The 19,623-nt window shown below is 41.8% G+C and overlaps 1 protein-coding gene across 1 annotated transcript; it reads left to right on the top strand.

Moving 5' to 3' along the window:
• Nucleotides 1-2,779: 2,779 nt before the first annotated feature.
• On the top strand, nt 2,780-9,796 carry SCG2 (secretogranin II). The gene is made up of 2 exons (XM_035133332.2): nt 2,780-2,891; nt 7,296-9,796. Exon 2 carries the CDS (start codon nt 7,310-7,312, stop codon nt 9,158-9,160), a length of 1,851 nt encoding a protein of 616 aa, XP_034989223.2. The 5' UTR covers nt 2,780-2,891; nt 7,296-7,309; the 3' UTR covers nt 9,161-9,796.
• Nucleotides 9,797-19,623: the final 9,827 nt, after the last annotated feature.

Consider the following 19,623-nt stretch of genomic DNA (forward strand, 5'->3'; position numbering starts at 1 on the left):
AAACTCCCCTTATGTGATCTCTTTCCAAGAACATTCCACTGGATCACATTCTACTTTCTCCTACAAGTTTCTTTGTGCTCCACTGCAGTTTCAGGTTCTTGGAGATCATTTGGCAGGGTCTGGAGCAATTGCAGAACAGGGCAGACACCAAAGCCATTTAATTTGTAGCCCACTTGGAGAACTTGGTTCTGTCTATATTCCGTGCCACCATTTGTGGAAAGGCAAAAGAATATCACATTTTCCTTCTGTCCTTCTTGAGATGGAAGAGACCCCACACATAATGTAAAGAACAGACTAGCATATAGAAGCTTAAAAGTTTGGTGTGTTCACAGTACACGTTTACTGTGTCTAGCATCGATTTAATTTCCTAACACTGATTGAATTGGAAAGAAGATTCAGCCACATTTTTTATTTTTTATTATTCTGTGAAAGGTCAAAATTGTCAAGAAAAATGTATTTTGCAAGTGAAGGGGAATAAAGAAGTCATTATGGAACAGGCAGGATGCAGGCACATTTTAATAATTTTCACGTCAGCCATTCCAAGACAGAATGCACATGGAGTGCTGTAATTTTCCCTTGCTTAGTGCAAGAGATTTTCTTGGAACCACAAAGTCAGAAGGGACTTTGGAAGTCATCTAAATGGCCTCGGTCCAGGATACCTGAAGGAGCATCTCCACCCCCATTGTTCTGCCCGGACACTGAGGTCCAGTGCCAAGGGCCTTCTGCCGGTTCCCTCGTTGCAAGAAGCCAAGTTGCAGGGAACCAGGCAGAGAGCCTTCTCGGTAGTGGCGCCTGCCCTGTGGAATGCCCTCCCATCAGATGTCAAAGAGAAAAACAGCTACCAGATTTTTAGAAGACATCTGAAGGCAGCCCTGTTTAGAGAGGCTTTTAATCTTTAATTGATTATTTTATTCTTCTGTTGGAAGCCGCCCAGAGTGGCTGGGGAAACCCAGCCAGATGGTCGGGAAATAAATAAATAAATTAATAATAATAATAATAATAATAATAATAATAATAATTTACTTCAACGCACGGCTCAATTCAGGATCTGCCATGCAGGATGCAACTGCAGAATTCCTGGCAGATGGCTGTCCATCCTCTCCTTAAATACTGCCCAAGAAGAGGCCCGAGAAGAGGCCCCCAGCACTTCCTAGGGCAGCCCATTCCACTGTTGAACAGCTCTTGCCATAAGAAAGTATTTTCTAATGCTTAGTCAAAATGCTTCCTTGCCATTTTCACCCACTAATTCTACTCCTGCCCTCTGGAGCACTATGTGGATTTTCAGGTCTGGATAAACCCCACCTAGGATGGAGAGATATGAGAATAAAGAGCATTCTAATCTCTTGGGAAAGGAAAAAAACAGGATGATACATATTGCACTGTGCTCCTGTCTTAGCCCATGAGGAAGACAGCAAGACCAGGGGGCACTGCTAGTACTGTACAACTATTTTAGAGTGTGTTTGTTTTTTCATTGCAGTCCCAATTTTGATTGCTTTCCTCTCCCCTGCTATGCGCTTTTCAAGAGTGACTGGCATCTATGAGCTTCAGCCTAAAGTGTTAAATAGTACCTGTTGAAGAACAGCTGGCATAGTTGAACATCTACCCCTTTATTCCTTTACTCCTTTATTCCTGCCAACCTAGCAGTTCGAAAGCACGTCAAAGTGCAAGTAGATAAATAGGTACTGCTACAGTGGGAAGGTAAACAGCGTTTCCGTGTGCTGCTCTGGTTCTCCAGAAGCGGCTTTGTCATGCTGGCCACATGACCTGGAAGCTGTACGCCGGCTCCCTCGGCCAATAACGCGAGATGAGCGCGCAACCCCAGAGTCGGTCATGACTGGACCTAATGGTCAGGGGTACCTTTACCTTTACCCCTTTATAGTTGAGGCATCTCTCTCTCTGAAAAAAAAACATGACTCAGAATTGTCCCTGAGGAAGGTGGGGGACAATGCACAATCTTCTCTGCACACCACTGAGGGATCTCCCCCCCCCTGAAATTAATGTCTCCCTTCCTTTTTTCTTGGGTAGGAGTAGAATAGGAGCAGGAATCCCCTCCCCACCCCCAAGCAGAAGGAAGAAAGCTTGTTTTTTATTAGTGCACAGATCCTGACCCCCACTGATTTGTATTTATTTTTAAAATTTCTATTCCACCCTTCCTCCCAAAGGAACCCCTGCCAGGCTATTTTAAATCAACCACCACCAGATTTTTATTCTTTGTGTTTTCACATGCAGTTTTAAGAAACTAAGAGGAGACAAAGATACAGCACTTGCTTTAGGGATATAGAATTTATAGATGACATCGCACCTCTCATTTAAGGCGCCATTATGATTGTTAACTGGGAATCCCTCTCATAAACTCACCCTGCATTTGAAAACACACACATACACACTAATAAGAGTCTGCTGTCACCTTAAAGATTAGTAAATTTATTGTGCTATAAGCTTTCCTGGCCTTCAGTTCACTTCCTCAAAGGTAGATTTCAAAATAGCAGTAATAGTAAAATCCGATTCAATCCCAAAGGAAGAGTCTACAGAGGAGTCTATACGCTGGCACCTATCCGACAAGTGTAATTATTTGTTTGTCTAAGGAGGGTTTCACTGGCTGCTTAACTGCAAAGAGGAATGTAGTTCTTCTTAGAGGAAGGCAGGTGGCGGAAACGTACAATGGAAACCTGTGCAAAACACCCCAAACGAAGCTAATTCTGTAGCATTCTTTCTGAACAGCTCAGCTGCGCTCCCCCCCCCGTGGCCGACTGGGGTGACGTCAGTATGGCAGTGGCGAGTCAGGTGATGCACACTATAAGCGAAGGGAGCTGTCCGGGTGCTGAAAACAGTCCATAAACTTGCCGCGGACAGATAACGAAGACCATGCTTTAAATTGTCTCTGCACACAGGTAAGCAGACCTACTTTCTCTTTAATTGACAAACAGAATGGGAGACCAAATGCGCACACTCTCTATGCCTATACAGTTTCCACTGCAAGGATCAGGCGGGGTGGGAGGGGGATAGTTTAGCCAGGAAACGTCTGAAATTGCCACCTGATGCACTTCACTTAAGTAGCACAAAAACACGGTTTTACTGGGCAATTTAAGAACATTTCCTTTGCACCTGATAATGAATACTAAAAATAATAACAGCCAAAAGCCCTGGAAAAGGTTGATTCTATACAATTACAATGTAAACCAGTTATACTGTGGCAATATCATAGAAAGGTGATTTTGGTAATTTCACTTGCTCTTAGTACATTATCAACATGTGCATGAAGCTACATATGCTTCTAAAGAGCAGTAGTGAATTTAAGGAGAACTACAAACACCAGCAAATAAGGTTTTGCTCTTCTCCTCTAGAACATCACAGTTCTTTCTGATTAAAGTGAAAGTGTTAAATCTTCATGGTTAAGATGGGCTCACTGGATCTCTTCAAATGCTTTAAGGGAAGCTGCTGTTGAACCATCTTCATAATGAGCAACGAAGTGGGGGTTTGATTCAGTGACAGTAGATTTGTACTCCATAAATGCAATGTGAATTACAAGCAAACTGCAGGGTTTCAAAATAAACAGTAGTTAGGAAATATTCCCATTGTGCCTGAATGCAATGTGAATTCACAGGAAGCAGTAATCTGGAAAATAATACAGCTGCCATGCAAAAACAGCTGAAACAGCGTATTCCTATCATTTCCCATTTATATTAAAATATGTTCCATTTGGAACAAAATCAAATCCCGAGGCAGCATAGAAAATATGCAATTCTTAAAAATATTACCTTTCAGTATACAGTACTACGATTTTCTTGTATTTGGAGCTTAAAAGTTTAAGTTTTATCGGGGAACTAGAAAGAAAGGTGATTTACAGTTAAAGTACAAAGTTTTATGGTTCAGAATGCAAGGTAAGACAGAGACAATGATAAGAATTCAAAAAGCAAAAAGAAAGAAAGAAAGAAAGAAAGAAAGAAAGAAATGATTCTAAGATGTTTCTCATGACGTGGTAAAATTCTGGTTGAATTGCTATCTAATAGCCACCTGTGTATGTCTGCTGTTGCACTGAAAAATAGCTGTAACAGAATAAAAGTATTTCCTATTCTCTTAAGGGTACTGTGAATTGCTTTTCAATCACTGTTTTCCTCTACGTCCAGTCTTGAAAATTAACAAATTATTAGGTAGCATTTGAGGGTATTCAAAGTTCTCATTTGTGGTGCAGCTGGGAGGAAACAAGGCAATTCTGTGGAACACGGTGGTACTTCAATTACCCCAGTATGTGAAATTATTTCATACTGTGTTGCAAAAGAAGAAGAAGAAGAAGGAAAAAGAAGCTTTCTTGACTGGCATAACAAATCCACTGTAATTTTCTACTCAGAGCAGTGGGTGTGTACAGGCATTAGGGATTTTTCCCTCTCATGAATCACAGGCATATCAACAGGATATTTTACAGAGTACAAAGAAAGGGGGAAATGAATGAACTGAAAAATATGAATTAGGCAACGACAAAGGAAGCTGCCTCTTGCAGAGCCAGGCTATTGGTCCATCTAGCTCAGTACTGTCTGCACTGACTGGCAGCAGCTCTCCAGGGTTTCATGGAAAAGTCTTTCCCATCCCAGCCTGGGCACACCGGGGATTCAACCTGGGACCTTCTGCATGCAAAGCAGATGCTGTAGCACTAAGCTATGATTTTATGTGTGGTATAATTTTGATTTACTTTGGATGGTTTGTTACCTGAAAGAGAGAAAATAATATATTAGAGATCCTCGATTTCCTTCAGCCAGATTTTAACTGCCTAGGGAACTTGAATAGTGCCCTAGTAGCCTGGAGAAATGATCTAAACACAGCACAGTATGTGTGCATGGAAAATCTATTTCAAATCTTTGACAACAATATAGGCAAAGCCTATACTCAGGGCTTAATTTGCTTATGTGTTTTCATAGAATGTATTAAGTAGGAACAGATAAACATCTCTTCACCACTGAATTCCCCCAAATCAGGGATTGGGCTGGAGGGCTTCTAGATCTGACAGCATTATTTTCATGCGGTCAGAGTGCTCTAAATCTGTTGTTTTAGAAATCAACCCCTTCTCCAGCCACATCCTTACTATATAACATCCAATGGACTCTACTGCTTGCTACCCACTTTCATAGACAGAAGGATAAAATGCCAAATAAGCAGAAACACCTGATCAATAATGTTATAAGCTTAGAATTATATTTACTATGCACTGTATTATAGCCCTTATGATGTAACAGACTGACAGAGATGAATTCTCATTTACCACCAACAAAATGATATACATAACCCAGCAAAAATGTTCATTCAAGGCACTGGAAATCAGAGAGCTATAGACAGCTATCCAATGCCCAATTATCTAGAAGTAAGCCTCATTGAACTCATTGGGACTGATTTCTGAGCAGACATGTATAGGATTATTCTGCAAACATAAAGAAACAGTAAAGGATTTTGGTCTGTTCTGATAGTCTATAGTCCATCAAGGTTGTTTATTTTTAGGTATTTTTTTATAAAAAAAATCAAGCATCAATAAAAGCATGTACCTGGTGCAATATTATGGACAACATTTTCCAAAGTTCAATTTAGTTTGGAAGCATATTTTCAAAAAGCAATAATCCTCCAGGTTTAAACACAACCTTTTGGAGGGGGGGCGTTTCCCTAGGTTGGGGGCCACACAGGCTGTTGGAAAGGAAAGAAGGAGGTGGTGCTGAAATAAGAACTGAATGGGACATACCTTACCTCTCTTCCTTTCTTACCTTCTCCCCCTCCCTCTTTCTGCCTCTCTCTCACACACCCCTTCATCCATCCATCATCCATTCATTGCTTCACACACATTTCACCCTTCCATTCATTCATTTATCATCCATTCACTCCCTCCCCTCCCCCTCCCCCTCCCTTGTCTTTGGGGGGGGGGGAAGGCATACCCAAGGAGCTGGAGAGGCACATATGGCGTTTAGTTTATAGGTTGCCAATCTGTGCTTTAGCCTCTCAAGCTCCCTGATGATATTGCTGCAGAAGAACCGTTTTAACTGCCTCATCGCTTCCTCTCTGTAATTCTTCCATTTGAATTCATTAAGAAATAAGGGCAGCCGGGGGGGGGGGGGGAGAGAGAGAGAGAGAGAGAGAGAGAGAGAGAGAGAGAGAGAGAGAGAGAGAGAGAGAGAGAGAGAGAGAGAGTCATTAATAGGAATAAACTGCAATATTTCAAACAAAAATCACTGCAGTTTGGGAATCCTGGTTCTATTTCTTCCACTATAGTAGTCCATTTTGAGTCGGTTCTCTTCTGCAAAGTTGTGTCATTTGAATGGAGTGAATCAGCAGAACATAATGCTCTATTAAACTGTACGCAGTAAAAAAAGACCAACAGTTGTCAGGACCTCATTCCTACACATGGATGCCACTCTGATTTTCATATACAGATACATTATGAACTAATTTCTATTTTGATTAAACAACTAATCAAAAAGCTGTCTCAAACCATTAGGCAGTTAGACTGGTCTGAGATAGTCAGGTACTTCCGAACCTATAAAGTTATTGTATGTACCTTCATTGAAGATGCTGCACAATAAATAGAATAGCCAAGCCCCTGCCAAAGGCTTAGACTCTATGATTAGAATGTACAGTAGTTATAACTACTTTATAGGGAAATGCTTATGTAGTGCCCATGGTCCCCTTCTACCATCCCTTCCACCTCTGGAATTGGGCATGGATGAAGTATTCTGTTGTTGACAGAAAATAGGTTATGGTGTGTTCTTGGTTGTGGTGTATATCAGGCTGGAGATGGGAAACTAGAAGTGCCCTTGCATAAGATGATTTCTGTTGCACAAGAAGTGGTCAGCATTGGATGTTGTCCACAGCATCCACACAACAGACTCCATATGGGACTCCCCCTTCTTCCTCCCCACAGCCCCTTGCACACCCTTAAGATCTTCTCCAGTGGCTTGGGGAACCACCCAGAACATACTTTGATGTCGGCGCAGGGCATAGGAGAGGAATAAAAAGTCCCATTGTGCAAATGGAACTCCATGCACAGAGTGTTGGATACAACTGCTTAGCTACAGATGTTCTATTCTACATTATACTCAGAGGAGACCCAACTGAAATTAATAGAGCTAACTTAGCCATGTCCATTAATTTCATTGGGTCTACTTTGAATAGGACTAGCATTGAATATGGCCTATTGTGTTTAATACACCCCTAAAATCCTGCTGTTTTCTAGAGATTATAGGTCAAAATTTCATTGCCATGAGCTTAGATGATGTCTAAACTTTTGTGTGTTAATTTTCATTTTTTTATTTTATTTTAAGGAAACCTTTCAAACATGGCCGATGCTAAAACCTCAAGGCTTGCTGCAGTCTTGCTTCTTGCTCTGCTTTCTGCCCTGATCTGTTCTGCCAGTGCTGCTTCATTTCAACGTTACCAAAACATCCAGAAAGATCCAGACTACCTGATGAAAAACTTGCAAAGGCTTCCAAGCCCAGATATGATCAAAGCGCTGGAATACCTAGAAAACCTCAGAAAACAAGCCAGCAATGGAGAAACGAGCCCAGATGATAGCTCCTATCAAAGTGTCCCATTTGCTCTGCAGCCAAAGGAAAGCAAAGATCAGAACTACCTGTCGGACAATCTAAGAGAACCTTTATCAGAAGATGAGTCACAGTGGGCTAAGGCCATGTTGGAAGCACTAAGGCAAGGAGAAAAAGAATCCAAGGGAGCCTTGAAAGAAGGTAAATTCTACCCCATGAGTTCAGATAACATTTTCCAAGATGGAATGACTGACGATTATGATGACCGCACCTGGCCTGAGACAAGGCACAAACATTCTAAGATACCCCATGTCTACTTAGAAGAAAATTCAAGAGACAGCCCTTATAAGCGGACAAATGAAATAGTGGAAGAGCAGTACACACCTCAAAGTCTAGCTACCTTAGAATCAGTGTTTCAGGAGCTGGGGAAGATGATGGGGCCAAGTAACCTTAAAAAGGGGAGGTTTGATGAGGAACAGAAACTCTATGCTGATGACGAAGATGATGCCTATAAAGGAAACAACCTTGCCTACGAAGATGTGGTGGGAGGAGAAGACTGGAACCCAATAGAGGAAAAAGTGGAAAGTCAAACCCAGGAAGAGATCAGAGACAGTAAGGAACAAATTGAGAAAAATGAAGAGGAGATGGATGACGAAGCAAAGAGGTCCAGCATCCTGGATGATGAGATGAAAAGAGAGGACAAAGATCAAGTCTCAGAGGATGTTTCACAGCTGATGGATTATTATTTGAAAAAGATGATAAGCAGTGCCGGAAATGACAACTCAAGATTCAAGCAAAATGAAGACAAAAGGGCCGCCAGATATTCTGGAAAGCAACTTGATCCTCAGGCTATTTATCAGTTAATAGAAATATCAAGGAATTTACAAATCCCACCTGAGGATTTAATTGAGATGCTGAGAGCTGGTGAAAAACAGAGTGAAAAAGAGCAAGAGCCTGAACTCCCAGAAGATGTTGACGACATCCCTGAAATTAATGTAGACAATTCAGATGTATTCAAAAATAAAATGAACTCCTTGAATGGTTACAGAAAGCAGCGACTTAATTTGATACCCGATAATGTGCCAGAAGATCTCACCGTAGAAGATATCATCAATCTTTTGGGGACTGAAAATGTAGGGAGTCAGAAACCATCTTATCCGGCAAATCAACTCAAGCAAGAGTTGCCAAGAGTTTCCTACATGCCTGGAAGATCTAAAGGGCACCAGTTTTCCAAAGCTGCTTGGTTAAACCATTTGGAAAGACGACAAATGGAACAGGAATCACTAAATGAAAAGGAAGAAGACTTGGCAGACTACTTAGCCAAGGTGCTGGCAAAATACCCTGAGGTTGTTAATACAGGTCAGATGAAACAAATTCCACTCGCACTTTCATCCGAGGATGACTTGCAAGAAGATGACCAGTTTGAGCAGGCTATCAAAGAACATCTAAACCAGCTTGGAACTCGAGAGTCAGACAAGTTGACATCTCTCAGCAAAAGGCTGTCCATGGCCCAAGAGAATGACGACACACAAAACAGACCATATATGGATGAGGATATGCTAGCAAAGGTTCTAGACTATCTAAACCAGGAAAAGTCTGAAAGGGGGAGGGAGCACATTACTAAAAGGGCAATGGAAAATATGTAGTTTTTTCCTTATTATTTCTCTTCATTGTATTGACTTCTACCCCAGTTCTGTTGTGATTTACCTTTCTTTAACAATTTGAGGCATGTTCAGACATTACACACAGCTGCTTTATGCACATAGGAATTCTGGCACCTGCATTTTCGTGAGTAATGTTACATCTGAAATGGGAGCTCATGGACCTCAGCTGTAGCTACCTCTGTGATCTCTGATAAAGGTTTTAGAACATGGAATCACAGAGATTCCTAGAGATGATATTTGTGAGTTCCCAGCAAACACATTGTTTTGCTCATGCAAATGAACATGCCCAGAGGATCCCTGCAGGTGCAAAAAGTGGCCCAGTTCTGTGTCTCAACTGGTCCCAGTGGTACATGACTTGACATTGAACAGTCTGCGTAAACTCCTCTGAGCTGTTCTGTTGTTTATGGGTATCTTTCAATGTTCTAAATCTTGGTCATGTAACAAATTGCTTCAATTTTTTTAAGAAACAGTTTTATGAAATTAAGTGAAACTATGTAAAACAATGACCACGACAGATCATGACAATGGCAGAATGACAACTGCATTCTATGAGGTTTTTTAAATGAATTGAAATATTTTGTTATTGCGTGTAGTGTTTTTGTGGAGTACTGAATAAAAATAAAGCATATTATATATAATATATATATAGTTTTATTTATAAAGCTTTTTTCTATTCTGTGTTTTATGGTTGATGAATAAATATTATTTCTGGACAATAGACTGTGTTTTACTTTGAGTTACCTATAGAGTGCTCTGCTGGTCCCCAAAAGAAATGTGTAGCCCAGTCATGTGCATTTTTGCTCGCAAGTATGTCCCAAGTGTGTACACACAATTGCAAAAAAAATTGCTAAAGGAATACTGGTAAAGGAATAATGTTTCCCTGGATAAGAGGGTAAAAATGTTTGAACTTTGCTCTTCTATAGCTTGAAATTCTTCCAGTAGAGGTTGGATCATTGTAAAAGATCCAGTTCTATGAGATGCGATTGATTAACAACCTTTACTGGTCTGTGTACTTAAAGTAAGTTTTCCCATTGCCTCCCTTGGGAGCAATAAAGGTAAAAGTAAAGGGACTCCTGACCATTAGGTCCAGTTGTGACCGACTCTGGGGTTGCGGCACTCATTACGCGTTATCGGCTGAGGGAGCCGGCATACAGCTTCCAGGTCATGACAAAGCTGCTTCTGGTGAACCAGAGCAGCACACGGAAACGCCATTTACCTTCCCGCTGTAGCGGTTCCTATTTATCTACTTGTACTTTGACGTGCTTTCGAACTGCTAGGTTGGCAGGAGCTGGGACTGAGCAACGGGAGCTCACCCAATCGCGGGGATTTGAACCGCTGGCTCACTCACGTGAGTTAAAGAGGTTTTGAGCTTTGGGGCAACATGACAACATGGCCTTTGGGATTGTAGTTGCTGACCTTGATTCAGAAGGCTCCATGTCTGCAATTGGCTCTCTTTCCATTTTAATAGATGTGAGGGTGCATTTATCCATTTGGGGACACACATATATCTGAATCAGAATCACATAGTGTATGACTGGGGAGGGAGGAGGAATTAATCAATGGAACATGTAAATAGGGTCTTTAGGACCATTTGATTCCTTGACTTCAGGCACTATAGTTTTGTGAATGGATGGCTATGGAGTCATGCTAAAAGAAGCAAGTATGTTTTCTGTTTTCAATAGGTTATTTTCATGGTTATACTACTGAAAGGGGGGGAGGTCCTGGTTCTTTAAAGAGTAATAACTAGTTTTTCAAGGATGCTGAGGAAGTGCAGGTTTCAGTGAAGTCAATGAGGACTTCTTCAAAATCATGGCACAAGTGTATTCATTTGTTGTTTAAGCATTTCATAACATATGCCTTTTGGAGTACAGTCTCCTCAGAAGATGAAATCAAACAAGGGAGATCCCGTTGAATACATCTGAGTGGCAAAAGTGTGAGAATTCATACTCGTAAGGAACCACCAAGTCTCAGGAATCAATGGCACAAGAGCACTGCTAAAGACAGGCAAACTGCAACAAATGAGTCTTCAAGGCATGAGTCTTCAAGGAAGGGCGTTCCACAGCCATTTCCAAAGGCATCATGCCTCTCCAGGTTATGCAACAGAAAGGAGTGTGTACAGCAGCCTTTCCCAACTTTTTGCCCCCCCCCCGCTCATAAGATATGGTTCCAAGAAATGGTCTGAAAGTACACAAATCACCACCTTGCTGAAACTAAGAAGCTCTAGTGCTCCAGCTGTTTTTGGACTACAATTCCCACCATCCCTGTCCATTGGTCCTGCTAGCTAGGGATGGTAGGAGTTGTAGTCCAAAAACAGCTGGAGACCCAGGTTTGGGAAACACTGCTAAAGGGAATACCTTTGAGTAGATTGCACGGTAGGCCTAAGTTTTCAATTCTCCCTTTACAGCTCGTAACCACATAGGGTTGTAGCCTACAAGTTACACTCGGACATTGATTTCAGTGGGTCTGCTCTGACTCAGAAGAACATCAGCATATCTATCAAACTATTAATTATTTGATGCTCATTGGCTAACACAGTTTCACAATGTTTTCTACAGAGTTTGTACTGCTGCCTAAATCACTATCAATTGGTCATCGTTTTTGAAATTTTTCAGCTCAGACTTCTAAAAAACTTTTAGCTGAAGAAGAGTTTGGTTGATTATTAGCTTGCCCTCAACATGTCATCAAAATGTCATCAAAACTGGTTAAGTATACACAAGGAAGTTAATGTCATGGCGATCTCTTGGCTGATTTGGAGGCACAGATAATCTTTTATCTCTGAGGATTCAGAGGCAGCAGGTTGGGCGGTGGGGGGGGGATATGACAAATCCCCCTCCCCAGATTCTGTTTTTATCCATTGTGTAGTTACTTGTCAAACATAAAGTACTGCACATTTAACAGGAAATAACAAAAAGGACAATGAATCCTGCATTAGCCCTACTGAAATCTAACCGGATGTCCCAATTTCTTAATGCAGCCTTGTTTAAACAGTTTTCTTATCATTTGCTCTCATTAAAGGATCTCTGGAAATAAAGGCCAAGTATGTGATAACCATTCTAGTCTCTCTTATAAGCTGGTCACACTTGGTGATAGTATTCAAAAAGTGACATGGCATGTCCCTGGGAGATGAGCATATGGCATTCATAATCCCATTAAATCTTCTATGGTAGTCAAGCCACACATCAGAGTTTTGCACCTTGCATCCTATACATTGAACCCTTTCTCCAAGTGGCACTCCTTAGGCAACCAAAAATGGGGCCATCAGCAGGCTAGAGGGAACCCTAAGGTCGAATATTTGGGAAAGCGTCCATATATGTCACCCTCAAAATGTCTAAGTGAGGACCATGACTGCTGAGCGTCTGTTGAGAGGTGGGACTGGAAAACCAAAGGAGAGGGGTAAGTAAGTATCCTGAAAGATGGCATGACTGGCTAGCTGGAACCCTAAACAGGAGCACTCACACTGTGACATTTGCTGCACGCCTGACTTATATTTTCTGGTCTCCCAAATGTACAGTCCTGGGATAGGATGCCTTACACTGGGGATAGAGCATTGGTGCTACATAAAGAGAATGAAACACATTTCTCCTTTTGTGTGCAATTGTTTGGCTCTCCTCTCCTGTTACTGTTTCTATAATTTTAAACAGGATTAGTGTGGATTTTTTAAATAAAAAAAATGCAGAACTCATTACCATGGCATTCTCTCCGCTTGCTGTGATCCTTTGATTCTGCCTTGAAGCAACAGGTTGCCATGGCAGCAGGACAAAAGCACCCAAAGCCAGGGCTACATCGTTCATTGGCCACCGTGCTATGATGTAATTGCACATGATGTCTCTGAGAGGGGCTGGAGACTGGCTTTGATGTCTTAACCTCTGTTTCCACTCCCGCTAAAATTGTACAGGCGGTCTCTCAGATGGGGGTCTTCCTTTCAACCTCATTTCTGCCTTTAACATTGGACAGTGGACAGAACAGCTTGGTATATCTCTCAATTCTGTGCTTCTTTGAAATGCGCCTATCAGGTATGGCTTTCCTATTAATTTTGCGGAAAACAGCCAGAGCGCAGCCATACTGAGTCTAAGTACACAAACACTATTTCAGTTTCTGAAATCAATTTATATGAGAAAATGGATGATATCTAAGTAATGTTCTTGATGCTCTTCTATCAGCAGAGGTATCCACTCATGGAAGAGCTTTCTCTTCCACCCAGTAGCCTCCAGTACAGGGCTGGTCCAAGGCCTTTTGGTGCCTGAGGCATAGGAGCCAACTCCTAGGGGCTGTGGGGTTTTTTTGGCCCCCCACAATGAACATATTTGAGGGGGCTGGGCCCCCAGAATGTTGATGGGTATTCCCATTCAAATGGTGTGTGTGCACTGTGTTGATTATGCAGGGCTGGGCTTACCTGGGCCCCCACAATATTTTTATTCAAGTTGGCACCCCTGGCTGGAGGCAAATATGCCACCAATGCTTCCACCAGCATGATCTTGAGGTCAGCTAAGACTCTGCAAAGGTCATTTTGACCTGAAAAGTATCTGTGGACAGAAACATGCCTTTTGTGCAGAACAAATAAGCAGAACAGACAAGAATTGTATACTCTTTTTTAATGAGTTACCAACTCCTGTTGCATCATGACCTCTGCCTCTCATTAATCCCAGTAAATGTGCTGTTCATCACCAAAGAAGCCACAGGCATCTTCTACTAATACCCACCAGTGCATCCAGTCCATGATCACTCCTAAAAACTAATATAATTTTCTAATTTAAAAGGTAAAGGTAAAGGGGCCCCTGGCCATCAGGTCCAGTCGTGTTCCAACTCTGGGGTTGCGGTGCTCATCTCACTCTATAGGCCGAGGGAGCCAGCGTTTGTCCGTAGACAGCTTCCAGGTCATGTGGCCAGCATGACAAAACTGCTTCTGGCGAACCAGAGCAGTGCACGGAAACGCCATTTACCTTCCCGCCAGAGCGGTCCCTATTTATCTACTTGCACTTTGACGTGCTTTCGAACTGCTAGTTTGGGAGGAGCTGGGACTGAGCAACGGGAGCTCACCCAATCGTGGGGATTTGAACCGCTGACTGGCCTGAGGCAAATATGCCACCAATGCTTCCACCAGCAGCAGGACAGATCCTGATCGACGCCTTGGTGGGGTGGTTGCCACAAGTTGCCTCATTGGTGCACCAGCCATGCTAGGGTAGCAAGCTAGCTAGCTTTGGGGCTGGAGGGCAAACCACAAGACACACCTTTTCACCACTTTCCACCCCTCAAAATTTTCCATCCAGCCTCACTTGAAAATCCAGCAGCCCTTGAAAATCTGTTCTAGAATGTTGGCTGAAGAATCGTCAAATTGCACCCCCCCCTTCCATGAGCAGACACCTCCTACTGGAGGAAGAGCCATTATGCTTGTGCAAGGGCACCAGCTGCGTCATACTCCAACCTGCTATAAACAAAACACCTTTAATTTTACAGATGTACTTTTAATCCAGCTCTACATGCAGAATCTTTTAGTTCAACAAATTACTAAAAAAATTATCCAGCACATTTTCCTGGGTCATGGAGTTCTGCAACTCAACAGGACTTCTTTCAGTCCTACTGCCTGTCTTACTTTCCTTCTTCACAGAGGGGAGTCCTCTATTTGATGGGCTGTGGGTTCGAAGTCTAGTTTAGAGATAAAGAACCATACATAGAGCTGGCCTTAAACCTGCCATCATCAGCATTTGCACAGCAAAGGGAGCAGGAACACAGATCACCTGGTCACACAGTATTTCCCACTATGATAAAATGTACTGTTCTTCTATTTAAATGATAGCAATTATTTCTAAATTTTCAGCTATGCATATAAATTAGTATATGCAAATTTTATGCAAACCCAGGTCCTATTTTTTGGGGGGGCGGGGTTGTTGCACTTCCTCCTTTTTGGAAATGTGTAAATGGCCACCGTATTCCAGTGTTCTGCTCTGAATCAAGTTTCAGAAATCCAGAAACAATTCTAGCATTGCTAGCACCAAGCTGGAGCACTTAGGTCACCTGAAACTTAAAGTTACTTTGCTTCTTTCAAAATATTCAGGGCCTGGAACTTCTGCCCCCAAATCCTGCCCTGATTGTACCTTGGGCTCCATGTTATGTGGGAAATTTCTGATTAGTTGTCTCAACTGTTTGCTGCTGCTGCTACTGTTTTTTGTTTTGTTTTGTTTTTTTGTTTTACAGAAATATTGCTGTGGGGAGTTGTCAATTTTGGTAGAATGGTATTTTTTCGAGCAAATTTGCTTTCCAAGTTGCTAATTGAAAATGGTAAGTGAGAAATTAGGGGAGTAATTTAACATTGCCTTTTGCTGCTATTGAATCAGTAACTCCCTGTAGTTGCATCTAAAAGAAAAATCACAAGGGAAACTTTGAACAGAATGGGTTACAAAGTTAGATTATAAATTTCACAAAAAAATAGAATGCTACTGTTACAATGAATCAATTCTGATTTATCTAATTTTTTTGTTTTGCTTAAAGACACGTACACTGTAGTCTAGTGTGGGTTAGTGTATGGCATATTGGCACTGGGAATACCTCGTAAATTAAGGGAAAACCCCTATAGCACATATGGATTTATTGTCACTGCACTTCTTGATTGCATTCAGAAGCTATTTTGAAAATAAGATCAGAATGGAACCTGATTTACAGTGGGGCTTTAAATGGGCCAGACTTTATCTGAAGAAGCACACTTGGCCCCCAGTTTCACTGAATCCCTCTTTTGCTTTGACTGGCTCTTTTACTGCAAGATAAGTGGACCAAGAGGGAAAGTCTAAGCAAAAGCCTTTAAATATGACAAAGAAGAATTATACCTCCTGTCCCTGTCATTGCTGGGTCAGGCAAGGCAACTGAGCTGTTCTGGAATTCATTGGAACCATATACCTGTTTTTGTAGTCCCCAGGCAAAGGAAAGCTGTCATCATTGTTAGGAACTTGATGGATGCCATCTCCCATAATTACAATGACTCTTCCAGACAAATGAAGCCGGAACTGCAAGGAACCACAGAGGAATATCCTTGTAATCAAAGCCATATGTGTGTGCGTGTGCATGTTTGCACATGCACATGAGTTGCATGTGTGTGTGTGTGTGCATGCACAATAGTTGCATTCAATGATTGCTGTCTGTGGAAGTGATTGGTTGGTTGGTTGCAAGTCAATTTGGATTGCCTTGGGCAAGATAAAGCGACTAACAAATTTAATAAATAATATAATAATAATGATGGACATTAGCTACCACCTTTCTACATTGTTTCACAGTTGACAAAGAAGCACCTGAATCTCAAATGACAATTGGAGTACTTATCCATGTATAGATTTTGTGGCCTCTGCCTGTGTTAAAAGAGACCACTGCTTAATTAGCAAAGAATTGGAAAACTGAAGATGTACCTACGATGGATGACTGGCAGATGAAGCTGATAGAATTTATGGAAATGTTCGAGCTGACTGGGAGACTCCGGGACCAGGGGGAAGAATCGGTGGAAGAAGATTGGAAGAAATTTAAAGTTTATTTAGAAAAGAATTGTAAGATTAGTAGTTTTCATTAAAAGATTTGGAAGTATAAAGAGGTTGTGGAAGATTATTAGTTGAGTTATTATTATATATTAAGATTTAGTTATGTGTTGTTATTGTATTGATTTTTAAGATTTAATTAGAACAGACTTGTATTTTGAGATAATTATAAGAGATTATAAGATTGATAAGTTAGTAAATGATATAATATGTTTAGATAATTATTAAGAAGATTGGAATCAAGATATGGAAGTACTAAGGAATTAATATAATGAAACATAGTGGGGAGGGATTGGAGGAAGTCGGCAAAGAGAGAAATTTTTGGTAGAAGAATGTTTTGATATTTTTTATTGTAGTGTTTGTAATTTGTTTTTGTGTATATCTTGTGTGTTTTTTATGTCTCTGTTTTGTATGTTTTATTTTGCAAAATCAATAAATATATTATAAATAAATAAATAAAAGAGACCACTGCTTAGATTAGTGAAGAGACGAAGCTGGGGTGTGACTTGAGGGAGTTGGGCAAGCTGTAGGGCAAGGATGCTGCTGTGCCTATGGGGGAAGCAGGACTGTCTCGGAATGCTGATGCACTGAACCCATCCATGGCAGGCTCAGGCTGCATATATGTGTAAATAAACCATATTTCGTAATGGCACCCCAGTCTTCACTGTCTCTCATGGTCCAAAAGGAAACACAGACCCAGTGCCTGGAGCTCCCTGGAATCTCACTCGGCTGTGGAGATTGAAGGTGGCATGTAGCAGCAAATTATTCAATTTCTATTTCCTCATCTTTCTCTATGCTTCGCCCTCGAAACCTCCATATATTGAGGTCAGCTGAGACTCTGCAAAGGTCATTTTGACCTGAAAAAGTATCTGTGGACAGAAACATGCCTTTTGTACAGAACAAATAAGCAGAACAGACAAAAATTGTATACTCTTTTTTAATGAGTTACCAACTCCTGTTGCATCATGACCTCTGCCTCTCATTAATCCCAGTAAATGTGCTGTTCATCACCAAAGAAGCCACAGGCATCTTCTACTAATACCCACCAGTGCATCCAGCCCATGATCACTCCTAAAAACTAATATAATTTTCTAATTTAAAAGGTAAAGGTAAAGGGGCCCCTGACCATCAGGTCCAGTCGTGTCCGACTCTGGGGTTGCGGCGCTCATCTCGCTCTATAGGCCGAGGGAGCCAGCGTTTGTCCGTAGACAGCTTCCGGGTCATGTGGCCAGCATGACAAAGTTGCTTCTGGCGAACCAGAGCAGTGCACGGAAACGCCGTTTACCTTCCCGCCGGAGTGGTCCCTGTTTATCTACTTGCACTTTGATGTGCTTTCGAACTGCTAGGTGGGCAGGAGCTGGGACCGAGCAACGGGAGCTCACCCCATTGCAGGGATTCGAACCGCTGACCTTCTGATCAGCAAGCCCTAGACTCTGTGGTTTAACCCACAGCGCCACCTGGGTCCCTTATAATTTTCTAATTGGGCATAATCAAATTAAACTGGTGCAGCACAGCGCAGGGACTTGCTTCCGTGATGCCGGAAATTGCCACTCACACATGCGCACAATCCTGCCCACGAAGGGAGCTCCGCTGGAGTGAACCGGCCCAGGTGAGGTAAACCTTGCCAACCCCTGACCTACACTATACTATGCTGCAGCATCCTTTGGATGATACTCTGAGTGCAATGAAAAGTCACTCCTGAATTTCAGTTTTCTACAATGGCACCTCATCCATACTTTCCTAAACAGGCAGACACATAGTTATTTCAGGAGTTTTCCCTCTTCCAAATTTATAAAGATAAGTGTCCTCCTGTCCAGCAGGAATCACAGAGAAGGAGGTGCCAATTCACTTTTGAAAGTTCTGCAAGTAAAGTTTTAATTAAACTTATGGCTCTCGACAATGTTTTATTTCCGAACGGAACCAGTTTATATGCATCCAGTCACTTCAGACTGTGCAAAATTAATATCTGCAATATGTTAGCCTGTCTGTTAAAAATAGTTAAAACTCCCAACCCAGCTCTCTGTGAAAGGGAAACTTTAAGAGAAAGGAGAGGATTAGAGAGGAAGGGGTGTGGTTGTGAGTATGACAGCTCTAGCTTCCAACCAAGGAATACAGTATAAGGCAGGCATCCCCAAACTTCGGCCCTCCAGATGTTTTGGACTACAATTCCCATCTTCCCCGACCACTGGTCCTGTTAGCTAGGGATCATGGGAGTTGTAGGCCAAAACATCTGGAGGGCCACAGTTTGGGGATGCCTGGTATAAGGGAAGGAGAAGCAGAACTATCCTTTTGACTTCTAATCATTCTGTTTTTGGGAGGGATGTCAGAAGGACTTACCAGCTGGTGTCATTTGAGCATCAAGCAAACAAGCAACCTCAAAAGGTGTTTGAATGCTATGTACCTTTGCTCTCATCCTTTTGGAATTTTGCAGGTTACTTACTTAGGGGTACAGTACTTCCCAAAGTACGCTAATTTTGCAGTACCCCCATGCAAATATATGGTAAAATATTAAGAACTGCTCCCCCCTGTTGCATGTTTGGATTAAAAGAGGATCCAGGGTCTGAAAAGGTAGAGGACTACTGAGCTAGTGTTATAGCAGCACAACAGGGTTAGAAGTAAAAACAAACAAACTGATATAAGCTTTGATTACTTCGCATCCAAAAAACCTGTTTGCTTACTACAGACAACTAAATCCCTTCAGGGAATTTGTTGTTTGTGTTTCAGGACTTTCAGCATCTTCACAAACAAGAGAGCAAATGTAGAGAATGGAATAATAGGCCTACGTGGTGTAATTGAGCTGCTCTGATGGTTACATAGAGGTAAGATTAACTAATGTTCTTTTCTTCTTTCTTTTTTTGAGAACCAAACCCACTGAAGTGATTAACTGTGAACAAGTGTGTAAATATTTTGTCTTTAATAGCAAGTGCATGT

This window comes from Zootoca vivipara, chromosome 5 (genome assembly GCF_963506605.1).
Source record: "Zootoca vivipara chromosome 5, rZooViv1.1, whole genome shotgun sequence".
In the NCBI taxonomy this organism is placed as follows: Eukaryota; Metazoa; Chordata; class Lepidosauria; order Squamata; family Lacertidae; genus Zootoca; species Zootoca vivipara.